The 12083-nt window shown below is 41.0% G+C and overlaps 1 protein-coding gene across 1 annotated transcript in view; it reads left to right on the top strand.

The window, feature by feature from the left end:
• Positions 1-346: 346 nt before the first annotated feature.
• The window catches only part of DHX9 (DExH-box helicase 9), a 54790-nt gene continuing 43053 nt past the window's right edge, over positions 347-12083 (top strand). Inside the window, exons 1-3 of the mRNA XM_082612926.1 lie at positions 347-492; positions 3089-3221; positions 4528-4668. Coding sequence (XP_082469052.1) covers positions 3111-3221; positions 4528-4668 — 252 coding nt within the window. The 5' untranslated portion in view covers positions 347-492; positions 3089-3110. The remainder of the gene's footprint in view (positions 493-3088; positions 3222-4527; positions 4669-12083) is intronic.

The following is a 12083-nucleotide window of genomic DNA, read 5'->3' as shown; positions in this document are numbered from 1 at the left end:
CATCCTGTTTAATTGCCTCAGCAACCCTATAAAGTTAGCACCTGAGATTTCCAGTTCTGTCTTCGAAGGGCACCTCGTCTACCACAGGTCCCTATGACAGAAGCTGCAAAACATTTTGCTGCATTAAAATGCTACAGGTCCCCAACTCGCAAAAAACTTTCAAAAGTAGGTATTGCACTACAGTAGGAAGCAGGGCTGGGGCGCCCGGGGCCAGGCGCAGCGGATCTCCCAGGCGACGAGACTCTAACCGCCGCTAGGTAGCTGCAGCCCCGCCCCTCCCTCTGGGCGCCCTTTGTCCCAAGCTCGCTTTCTGCGCATGCTTAGCGCACTGACCCCGCCCTCCTTGGCGCCGCGATCGGAGCCATTTTGCTGTCGCTGCTGCCTCAGAGTCGGTGCGAGTGGCTTTGCGTTCGCTGTGTGTCCGTCGCTAAGGCCGAAGCCACGGACGGTCCTAAGAGGGCTGTGCTCTCGGGTACCAGGAAGCGGACGCCGGTAAGGGAAAGACGTCCTTGTCACCCGTTGGGCCCCGCGTGGGCCCCGCGGCTCTGCCGCCGGGCTTTGTTGCCAGGCGCGGGCGGCGGGGGCGGGGAGGGGGAGGGGGAGCCGCCCCGCTGGGTTCCCGGATTGCGCGTTGCCGCGCTTTCGCTGTTAGAGGCCGCGAGGTGGCCCCGGTTCTCCGCGCAGCTGGTCACGGTCCCGTCTCCGGAGCGGCCAGACCCAACTTCCTCCTCCGCCTTGCGGCGGTGGCGCTGTCGCCGTCGCCACAGAGTGAAAGGGGGTGAATCGTCTGAGGGTGAGCCCGTCGAGGCGCCACCCATGCCTAGGGCCCATGCTACAAATACTGGGTGCTGTCCTGCGGGTGCTGTGGACAGAGTAAACAGGTTAGGCACAGTCCTTGCCCTTCCCTCCCAGAGGTTGGGGTCGTGGCGCGGCGGTGGCAGTAGGGAAACAAATGTCTGCAGGTTTCGGTAAAAAGATCATGAGGAAATTAGTGTAAAGGGAGGGAGCTACTTTAGATAGGGTGGCAAGGGCAGGCTTTTCGGAAGAGGTCGACCTCTGAGCCGATATCTCGGCCATCGGGCGGAGAATGCGTCAGCTATGAAGATGCGGAGGAAAAGCAGAACTGCAGAGGCAGAAGGGATTAGTTAGTGTTTACTGGCAGGGATTGGAAAGAAACTGAAAGAAGGCCGTGTGACTGGAGTGGTGAGAATTTAAGGGAAGAATGGATTTAGGGGTAGCCAGAGTGGGAATGGGAATCATTTAGGACGTTCTTGCCGTACTCCAGGTGGGCAGTAGTGGCAGCAGGGAGAAGGGAGAGAAGCGAATGGATTGGAGACATGTTTTGGAGGCAGAAGTGCGCAGTAAATCAGTAGTAGATCAGGACTACCTGGCTTGGAATTCTGGGTCCCCCACTTAGGAGCTCTGTCTCCCGGGGCAGGTTATTCTTTGGCTCAGTTTACTCACCTGTAAAAAGGGAATAATAGTAATGTTTATCTATACAGTGTTGTTAGGGTTAAGTAAAATAGTTCACATAGGTGCTCCTTTAAGGATACCGACTGGCACATAATAAGGGCTCTACAAGGGATAGCTATGGAGGATCTTGAGGGACTGGGAAGTTCCCAAATGGTGATGTGAGTAACTTGGTGGATGGCGGTGCCATTTAGGGAGATGGGAACACTGGGATTGGCGGGAAGAGGAACAGGTTTGGGAGGAAATTTAAAATTCTGTTTGAGATCCCAAGTTAGCATTCAGATGGGTCCGTTAGTGCTGCAGTTGGATGAGCTTCATTTTGGAGCTTAAAGAGAAAAGACTGAACTTTCAATATATATTTGGGCATCATTAGCATATAGTTGATATTTAATATTATGGAGTTAGTTGAGACTACCGAGGGAGGAAGGAATTTGATAGTGTAGTCCTTCATATTTCATGCTACTCATTCACGCTGAGGGCTTGTTTTTTAATTATTCATGGTTGGAATTTGTAGATAGACATCATCAGCGTTCCACAGCTTTTCATTAATAGAATGTCCCCCGGGTTAACCTATGACTACAGAATAAATTTTTTATACTAGGGTCAGGTTGGATGACACAAGGCTTAGGTGCTAATAAAATGCACTAAACATTAACAGAAGACAGACAATGCTATCAGTGGGGTTTCTTCTCACATCACAGCAAACTAAATTCGTAGCATGTTTTCTCTGGTTCTTAATTTACTCTCAGATACCTTGCTTGTAACTCAGACTCAGATTTTAGACTCAGGCTCCATATCTTTTGCTATCTTATAATCTGGAGTAGAGGGAGAATGCCAACAAGTATGGTATGTTGCACTTCAAGAAGACATAATCTCAAATTTTAATGAATAACAAGGCCTAAAGGAGAGATTTGGCACGGAATGTTTAAGTTCATTGGAACTTAAGTTCATTGAAACATTAAGTTTCCAGTTTAAGTGCTGTATTTGGATTTACTAACATAATATATTGCCTACAACTTTGAGAGCAGTCTGTTACGAGACATAATCAAAATGAGGATAAACTATTGGATTTATATACAAAATGATTGATGACCATTTCTTAATATAGTAGTTTGGGTTTGAATTTAGACCTCCACAGTGGATAACTTAGAAAAGTTACTAAAACTTTCTATGCCCTAGTTTCTTCCTCTGTCAAAAGATGATATAGTAGGATCTCCTGTGTATAATGTTATCTACCATTGTTGTAAGGATTAAATTAGTTAAAACACATAAAGTGCCTCTTGTAAAAAGTAGGATGTTACATAAAATGTCTTTCAAGAAAAGATAAAAACCACTTGTAGTTACCTGAAGATAACGCTTGGGGGGATATGTCTTTTCCAGTCTTGATTTACCTATGCATACTTTTTGTGTAGTTCAGATCATACTTTAGTATTCTGCTTTTTCTTATAACATGTCATAGACTTTCCAATTATGTCATTAAAATTTCTTCATAGGCAGTGTTAATAGCAGCATGATAGAATACCCTGTACTTAACCTAGATTTTCAGTAAATTCCAGGTTGGTAATTTCCAGTGTTTGTTCTTATAAATAATGCTGTTTTTAACTAACTTGTTTCTTAGGTCTAAAGAAGACACTTGAATCATGGGTGATGTTAAAAATTTTCTGTATGCCTGGTGTGGCAAAAGGAAGATGACCCCAACCTATGAAATTAGAGCAGTGGGGAACAAAAACAGGCAGAAATTCATGTGTGAGGTACTAAAAAAATACAGTTTACATTTATGTGACTTTTGAGGCTTATTTTATTATTAAAAAAACAATGTTTTCTGTTTGAAAATGTTAATGTGTTGTACGTTGGGAAATCTTCTTTACTGTGACTTGCCTGTTATGTCTACTTCATTATGAATCATTTTCAAGTGAGCATTACTGTTTTTGGGGGGTTTTTGTGGCTGCACCGTGCAGTTTGTGGGATCTTAGTTCCCCGACCAGGGATTAAACCTGGGCCCCCTGGCAGTGATAGAGTCCTAACCACTGGACCTCCAGAGAATTCCCTGAGCATTACTTTTAAAACAATCTGATAGGTAAATTATTCTAATTAGAACGTGAATCTTCCACAACTTCCACAGTACCGTAGTGCAGATTAGAAAAGTTGGACCAACTGTTTGTAGTTTTACTAGTTCCAGTAGAAAGTATATCAATTCTTTTTTTTTTTTGAATTTTATTTTATTTATTTTTTTTATACAGCAAGTTCTTATTAGTTATCCATTTTATACACGTCAGTGTATACATGTCAATCCCAATCTCCCAATTCATCCCACCACCACCACGCCCCTCCCCACTTTCCCCCCTTGGTGTCCATACGTTTGTTCTCTACATCTGAGTCTCTGTTTCTGCCCGGCACACCAGTTCATCTGTACCATTTTTCTAGGTTCTGAATGTATGTGTTAATATGTGATATTTGTTTTTCTCTTTCTGACTTACTTCACTCTGTATCAGTCTCTAGGTCCATCCACGTCTCTACAAATGACCCAATTTCATTCCTTTTTATGGCTGAGTAACATTCCATTGTATATATGTACCACATCTTCTTTATCCATTCGTCTGTCAGTGGGCATTTAGGTTGCTTCCATGGAAAGTAGATCAATTCTTGATTGCTTCAAGTCAGAGTACTTTAAAATAAATACAAGTAGAGAGTTTGTTCTTGGGTCTTATAAAGTCAGATTTTAATGTGGAACATTCTGTTACATGAGACGAGATTGGGCGCATTCAGGGTGGTAATGGCCATAAACTGGAACATTCTGTTATGTGAGAAGAGAATATCTGAGCCACATAAGTTAGCATTCTTGTTTTTGGATTACTTTATTACTAGACAACACGAATTAAGCTTTTTTTAATAAGACAACTGGTGAATTCTCTTAAGTGTGTTATTTTCAGTGTGTTTATAGGGTATATTTCCAACAGTTAACTGTAGTCTCTTAATGGACTAGTGAATTATGAATTTTTTAAATATCAGAATTACGCAGGTCAGTCTCTCAAGGTATTTTTTTCTTGACTGTTAAAGGTTCGAGTGGAAGGATATAATTACACTGGCATGGGTAATTCCACCAATAAAAAGGACGCACAGAGCAATGCTGCCAGAGACTTTGTTAACTATTTGGTTCGAATAAATGAAGTAAAGAGTGAAGAAGTCCCAGCTATTGGGGTAAGTATGGCCGAACACTTGAGACATATGTTATAAGGTTATGCTAATGCAGTATGTATGGAGGCCCAGGGTGATAATTTTTCAATGTTGTTTTCAAATAGTATATTAATGTGTTCCAGAGTGAACCTTGGCATTTTGTTTTCTCAGAGAACTAGGATGATTTCCTGAAGATTTGGATTTTATTCTCATTATGTACCTGACTAGTGGGCTTGGGAGATCCCTTTAATTTATATGTCTTAAGGTTTTATATATTTCATTCATTCAAAACTGATTTTTCAGAGCCTGTTGTATTCTGTGTACTTACAAAGATAAAATTTTAAACAATATAAAAATCAGTGACTTTTTTTTAATATTTATTAATTGGCTGTGCGGGTCTTAGTTGCAGCACGTGGGATCTTTAGTTGCAACATGCAGGATCCTTAGTTGGGCATGCAGGATCTAGTTCCCTGACCAGAGATCGAACCCGGGCCCCCTGCATTGGGATCTTGGAGTCTTAACCACTGGACCACCAGGGAAGTCCCAAAGTCAGTAACATTTTAAGATACGTTTCCTCCCATTGACATTCCCTTAGATAGTAGAGACAAAATAGTATTTGGTGCAATGGAATATCATTCTTGTGTTTTTGATACCATGATCATTTTAATTATATTGGGAGTATGCAGCAAAAACCCCTTTCTAGTACTGTTTTTTTTTTGTTTGTTTGTTTGTTTTGCGGTACGCGGGCCTCTCACTGTTGTGGCCAGCCTCTCCCGTTGTGTAGCACAGGCTCCGGACACGCAGGCTCAGTGGCCATGGCTCACGGGCCTAGCCGCTCCGCGGCATGTGGGATCTTCCTGGACCGGGGCATGAACCTGCATCCCCTGCATCGGCAGGCGGACTGTCAACCACTGTGCCACCAGGGAAGCCCATCTAGTACTGTTTTTAAGAAATAAAGTTTGTCATTTAATTAAAAAATGAAAACTTGAATTTTCACAAAAATTCAGGTATTGTTGATATTATAAAAAGATTCACATTATGATTTAAGTAGATGCCTTAGGTAGTACATGAAAGATCCAGTTTTTATAAAACCTTTAGGAGTAATTATCAATTTTAACACTTTTCACTGAGTTTTTGTACTCTGACTTGCTTATAAAGGTAAAAATACATGGTTTTTTTCCTTCCATTGCTTTTACCCAGAAATTGAGTCTTACTTTCTAGTCTACTGTACCACTAGATAATTATAGGATTTTTAATTAGATTGGTTGAGCCATCTGTAAAATGAAGGGGTTGGACAAGATGACCTTGAAGACTCTTTCTGGCTATGAAAAGAATGTTGCAAATATCTTTCAAATGTTTGAAGCCATTGGCCTTTGCTCCATCTGTTATGACCTATTCTGTTTCTTTTAGCCTCTTCCTTCCTCTTGTAACGTTCTGCCTGTGACAAATTTTCTTTAATTCTTTTATGTAAAAATATTTTTATTTTACCTTCTTTCTTGAATATTTTCACTGGATATACAATTCCTGAGGTGCCAGTTTTCTTTTCTTTCAGCACTTTAAAGATAACGTTCTGTTGTTGTCTGATGAGAAGTCAGCAGTAATCAAATCATTTCCCCCTATATGTAATGTTTTCTTTGGTTGCTTTCATTTTTTTATCTTAGTTTCTAGCAGTTTCACTGTGATATAACTAGGCATGGTTTTCTTTGTACTTATCCTGTTTGGGGTTTGCTGAAATTCTTGAATCTGTAAATTTATGTCTTTCACCCAATTTGGGAAGCTTTGGGCTATTATTTAAAAAAATTTTTTTTGTCTTCTTTTTCTGGGACTCTTATGTTAACGTGTATGTTAAACTTCCGCTATTATCCCAAAGTTTCTGGAGGCTCTTTTCTTTTTCTCCTTTCTCTCTACTCTTCAGATTAGATGATTTCATATATGTGTGTGTGTGTGTGTGTGTATGTTCAGTATGTGTTGAAGAAATCAGTGTATTCAGGTTCACTGATTGCTTTCTCAGTTCCATTTTGCTGTTAAGTCCAACAGTGATTTTTTTTTTCCAGATATTTTTTTCATTTCTAGAATTATCACCTTTTTTTTTTAACAGATTTCATTTTTCTGGTAGCATTTCTTACCTTTTCATTCATTATAAGCATATGTTCATAATATGACTGTGAATTTCCTTTATGTCATTGACCATAGTTATAATAGCTGCTTTAAAATCCTTGACTGCTAATTCTAACATCAGGCCATCTCAGCTTGGGCTCTGTTGATTGTGCTTTCTCTTGAGATTTCTCCTCTTTGTATGTCAAGTAATTTTGGATTATATCCTGGGCATTGTGAATATTATGCTGTGGAGACTCTAAATAATGTTATTCCTCCAAAGAGTATTTATTTTGTTATTGTGTTGTTAAGCAATTAGTCTAGTTGGACTCAAACTGCAAACACTATCTTTTGAGTGATGGCTCAAATCTCACTTCAGTTTTCTGATCCTACGCTAGGAGGCTTGGAGTCTTTCCTGTATATATGTAGTTCAGGGGTTAGCCAGAGATTTCGGGAGAGTTTATACACAGAATTTGAGATTGCTCCTTTCCTTTCCAGGATTCCTTTCCCACTTTTTAGCAGCTTTGGTTTCCCCAAATTCTTATCCTCTGATATGTCAGACCAGGAAGACTGGGTTTTCTGTTGAGTTTTAGCTGCCTCGCATGGTCTTCCCTAGAGCTAAAAGGCATAATAAACAGGAATTATACCCTTGCTATTTCTTGCTTTCTCATTTCAAGTTCCTTCCAGAATCTGCCAGCTTTTGTTTACTTTTTAGTGCCTGTGTATAGTCGAGGGGGTTTTAAGGGTGTTTTAGTTCTTGTTTTTATTTTCCTAGAGCTCATGTTATCTACAGGAGTCAGTCTAGTAGGAGCTTACTTAGTCATACCATGAACAATATCCTACTTTCAGTTTTTTCTTGTTAGCATTTTAACACATTCAGATTTTTCCCTTTAAATGCTCCGAATATGCATTTTCTGCTTTCTCCCTCACTTCTTCCAGCTACACTGGCCGCCTTGCAGTTCCTCAAATATGCTGGCATCTTTTCCACCTCAAGACTTTTGTACTTGACTTTTCTTTCCGCCTGTAGTGTTCTTCCCCAGCCATCCTGTTTAAAATTGCAAATCTGCTGTTACCCTGGTACTTCTTATTTCCTTTCACTGTTGCATTTTTCTTCATAGCACTTACTAACTTCTAGCCCGCTGCTTCTCAACTGGAAGTCATCTTGTCCCACAGGGATGTTTGGCAATTTGTGGAGACATTTTTGTTGTTACAACTGGAAGGGAGTGGTGGTGACACTGACATCTAGTAGGTAGAGGCCAGGGGTGCTGCCAAATATCCTACAATGCACAGGAGAGCATCCTACAACAAAGAATTATCCAGCCCAAAATGTCAGTTATACTGAGATTGAAAAAGCCACTTCTAACCTAATCTTTCCCCCTAGATCCTCATATTAGAATTAAATTCATGTGAGCAGAGGATTTTTTTTGTCTGTTTTTAGTTCATTGCTGTGTCTCTAGCATCTAGAATAGTTCCTGGCCCATATAGCAGGCATTTAATATTTTTTGGTTAGATGAATGAATGAATGATGAATGGATGAATTTGGAAAAATATTATATCACAAGCCAGTCTTTACTTTTAGATACCATCTTTATTTCACCTCCCCATCCCTGCCAAACCCTGTTTGTGTCACTTCACTTGCCTTTTCACTCAACAGAATGCACTTGCCAAAAATGATCTGTTTCTAAACGCAAAGGCTACTTAAATTTTTTTTTTTTTTTTTTGCGGTACGCGGGCCTCTCACTGTTGTGGCCTCTCCCGTTGCGGAGCGCAGGCTCAGCGGCCATGGCTCACGGGCCTAGCTGCTCCACGGCATGTGGGATCTTCCCGGACCGGGGCATGAACCTGTGTCCCCTGCATCGGCAGGCGGACTCTGAACCACTGCGCCACCAGGGAAGCCCTACTTAAATTTTTTATTGTGGAAAATGTCAAATGTGTATCAAAGCAAGTATAGGAATGATATGAACCCCTATGTTCCCATAATCCAGTTGCAACCCTTTTCAGCATGGCCAGTCATGATTCATCTCTATAATCTCTATCTATATTCTTCCTTCTGGATTATTTTGTAGCAAATCCCAGACATCCTGTGATTCATCTGTTACTGTTTCAGTTTGTATCCCTAAAAGATAATCCTTTTAAAAACAGCAATTCCGGGCTTCCCTGGTGGCGCAGTGGTTGAGAGTCCGCCTGCCGATGCAGGGGACACGGGTTCGTGCCCCGGTCCGGGAAGATCCCACATGCCGCGGAGCGGCTGGGCCTGTGAACCATGGCCGCTGGGCCTGCGCGTCTGGAGCCTGTGCTCCGCAAGGGGAGAGGCCACAACAGTGAGAAGCCCGCGTGACGCAAAAAAAAAAAAAAAAAAAAATAGCAATTCCATTATCAAACCTAAAAAAAAAAAATTTGAAGAATAGTTTCTTAATATTCCCAAATACCCTCAGTATTCAGATTTTCCTATTGTTTCATAAATCTATTTTTAATAGGTTATTTAAATCATGCTCCAAATGATGTCCATATACTACAGTTGATTGATATCTAGTCTTTTAATCATTAGATTCTCTCTCCCTCTTCCTTTGTCTCTAATTTTTCTTTGGAATTTGTTGTTGAAGAAAGCATGTTACTTATTCTTTAGTTTCCCACAGTTTAGATTTTGCAGCTATATCCTTCTGGTATCATAAAACATGTTTCTCTGTTCCTCTATTTCCCATATTTGGTGGTTAGATTAGAGACTTGATCAGATTCAGGTTTGATTGGGGTAGAGGATAACAAGAAACCGCCTTAAAAAAACCAAAAACAGGGCCTCCCTGGTGGCGCAGTGGTTGAGAGTCCGCCTGCCGATGCAGGGGATACGGGTTCGTGCCCCGGTCTGGGAGGATCCCATATGCCGCGGAGCGGCTGGGCCCGTGAGCCATGGCCGCTGGGCCTGCGCATCCGGAGCCTGTGCTCCGCAACGGGAGAGGCCACAACAGTGAGAGGCCCGCATACCGCAAAAAAAAAAAAACCAAAAACAGAACCTCTCCTTATCAATAATTTAGTCACTCTGAGGTATAATTTATACAGAAAAAGCAAGATAAATGTTTTGATTCTTTCCCTTTAACAATTAAAAGAAATAAGTTTGTCCCTAGCATCTTCCAAAGGTTACCAGCTAGGTTTTTTCCCAAAATTATTATGAACTCATTGATGCAAATATATAACATATTTTAATCCATTATTTTTATTGTTGATGTTTACTTATTTATTTAAGAAGATGTTTATTAATTAATTTATTTATTTTTGCTGTGTTGGGTCTTCGTTTCTGTGCGAGGGCTTTCGCTAGTTGTGGCAAGCAGGGGCCACTCTTCATCGCGGTGCGCGGGCCTCTCACTATCGCAGCCTCTCTTGTTGCGGAGCACAGTCTCCAGACGCGCAGGCTCAGTAGTTGTGGCTCACGGGCCTAGTTGCTCCGCGGCATGTGGGATCCTCCCAGACCAGGGCTCGAACCCATGTCCCCTGCATTAGCAGTCAGATTCTCAACCACTGTGCCACCAGGGAAGCCCATGTTGATGTTTATTTTTTTGTTTTGTTTTGTTTTGTTTTGTTTTTGCGGTACGTGGACCTCTCACTGTTGTGGCCTCTCCCGTTGCGGAGCACAGGCTCCGGACGCGCAGGCTCAGCGGCCATGGCTCACGGGCCTAGCCGCTCCGAGGCATGTGGGGTCTTCCCGGACCAGGGCACGAACCCGTGTCCCCTGCTTCGGCAGGCGGACTCTCAACCACTGTGCCACCAGGGAAGCCCTTGATATTTATTTTAAGTTGTCCCATTTTGGACCAGTAGGACCCTCTTCACATTGATTTCTGAGTTCATTTAACCTTAGTCTTTGATCACTTTCATGCTTTGTGACATACTATATGTTTGGCTCAACTTGAATTTTCCTATCTCAGATCTGGAATCAGCCATTTCTTAAGATCCCTGGTTCTTTTCACTGGGGGTTGATTTTTAGAGGCCACAAACTGAGTGCCAGAAGTTACTACTAAATTGGTCATTGTTTTAGCTTTTTTAGTGTACACGGCTTGGGAAAAATTTTTCCAAGACAAGGTATTTTTGAGTTCAACCTGATGCTTCCAGTTTAAATTCAGAATTGCAGAGCTTTTGCTTAACTTCAGTGTACATCTGTATGTCCATTTTCCCCCAGTCCAAAAACCATGGTTCCTTGCAGTTCCCCAACATAATTACTCTGTTGCTTTATTCAATATACATGTACAACAGTCTCCACTGTAAATTCCACTGCTACCACCAATAATACGATTACTGAAAAGTTTAACATTTTTTGCAGTTCTTTTCATATTTAGGGTGTATCCTACTATAGACATACAAATTACTGCACTTTAAAGTTTGAAATCCTGTTTGTGATCATACTGTCATCTCTATACTCAGGTTCATCTGTTTCATTTTGCTTTTGATTTTTAGGGATCACGTTTTTAAAATTGGAGAACTGAATTAAATAGTTACATAGTTTTGATGTTAAATTAACAAAAGAAGTATATTTAGGAAAGTCTGGTTTCTGTTCCTGCCTCCTCCATCCTTTTTCCTGTCTTCCAGTTTTTTGTTTTTGTTTTTGGTCAACCTTTTTCTAACTATAAGCAAAAAAAAAATGTATATATATTAATAACTCTTTCTTAAATTAACACTATCTTATTGTGTACACTTTTCTTTTTCTTTACCTACCTGTTTTTCACTTCCATAGTACCACAGTTTATTCAACTAGCCTCTATTGATGGAATTTTGTACTATCTTTTTACTGTTACTTATAATGCTGACATGAATAGCCTATGTATTATGCATATGTATGCATATGAATTTTTGTATTTTTTCTCATCTGTCTGTGGGAGAGATTCCTTGAAATGGAATTGCTGGGTCAAAGGATATATACCCATGTGATTTTGCAAGCTATTACAGTTTTCTCTCCCCATAGGATAGGAATTGTATTATTTTGCAGTTTTCACCATTTCAGTCATTTCCAGTGGTTCTCAACAGGGGCAGCTTCCCCCCACCAGGGTGGGGTGTCATTGGCAATATATAGATAACATTTTTGACCAAGGGGGCAGGGGTGGGCTGCTACTGGCATCTAGTGGGTAGAGGCCAGGGACAGTCCCCCACAACAAAGAATTAACTGTCCAAAATGTCAGTAGTGTCAGGGTAGAAAAACCTCAGTCTACCAGCTCACCACTGCTCTATTTTTGTCAGTCTGTGGTAGATATCTCAGTATACCTTTAATTTGCCTTTTATTTTGAGTGAAGTTGAAGATCTTTTGGCATTTAAGGGCCATTTGCATTTCTTTTTCAATGAAGTTGTTCATATAGTTTACTCATTTT

Source organism: Mesoplodon mirus (assembly GCF_964341445.2).
Source record: "Mesoplodon mirus genome assembly, chromosome: 3".
Taxonomy (NCBI): domain Eukaryota; kingdom Metazoa; phylum Chordata; class Mammalia; order Artiodactyla; family Ziphiidae; genus Mesoplodon; species Mesoplodon mirus.
This window is presented reverse-complemented; position numbering and strand designations above follow the sequence as displayed.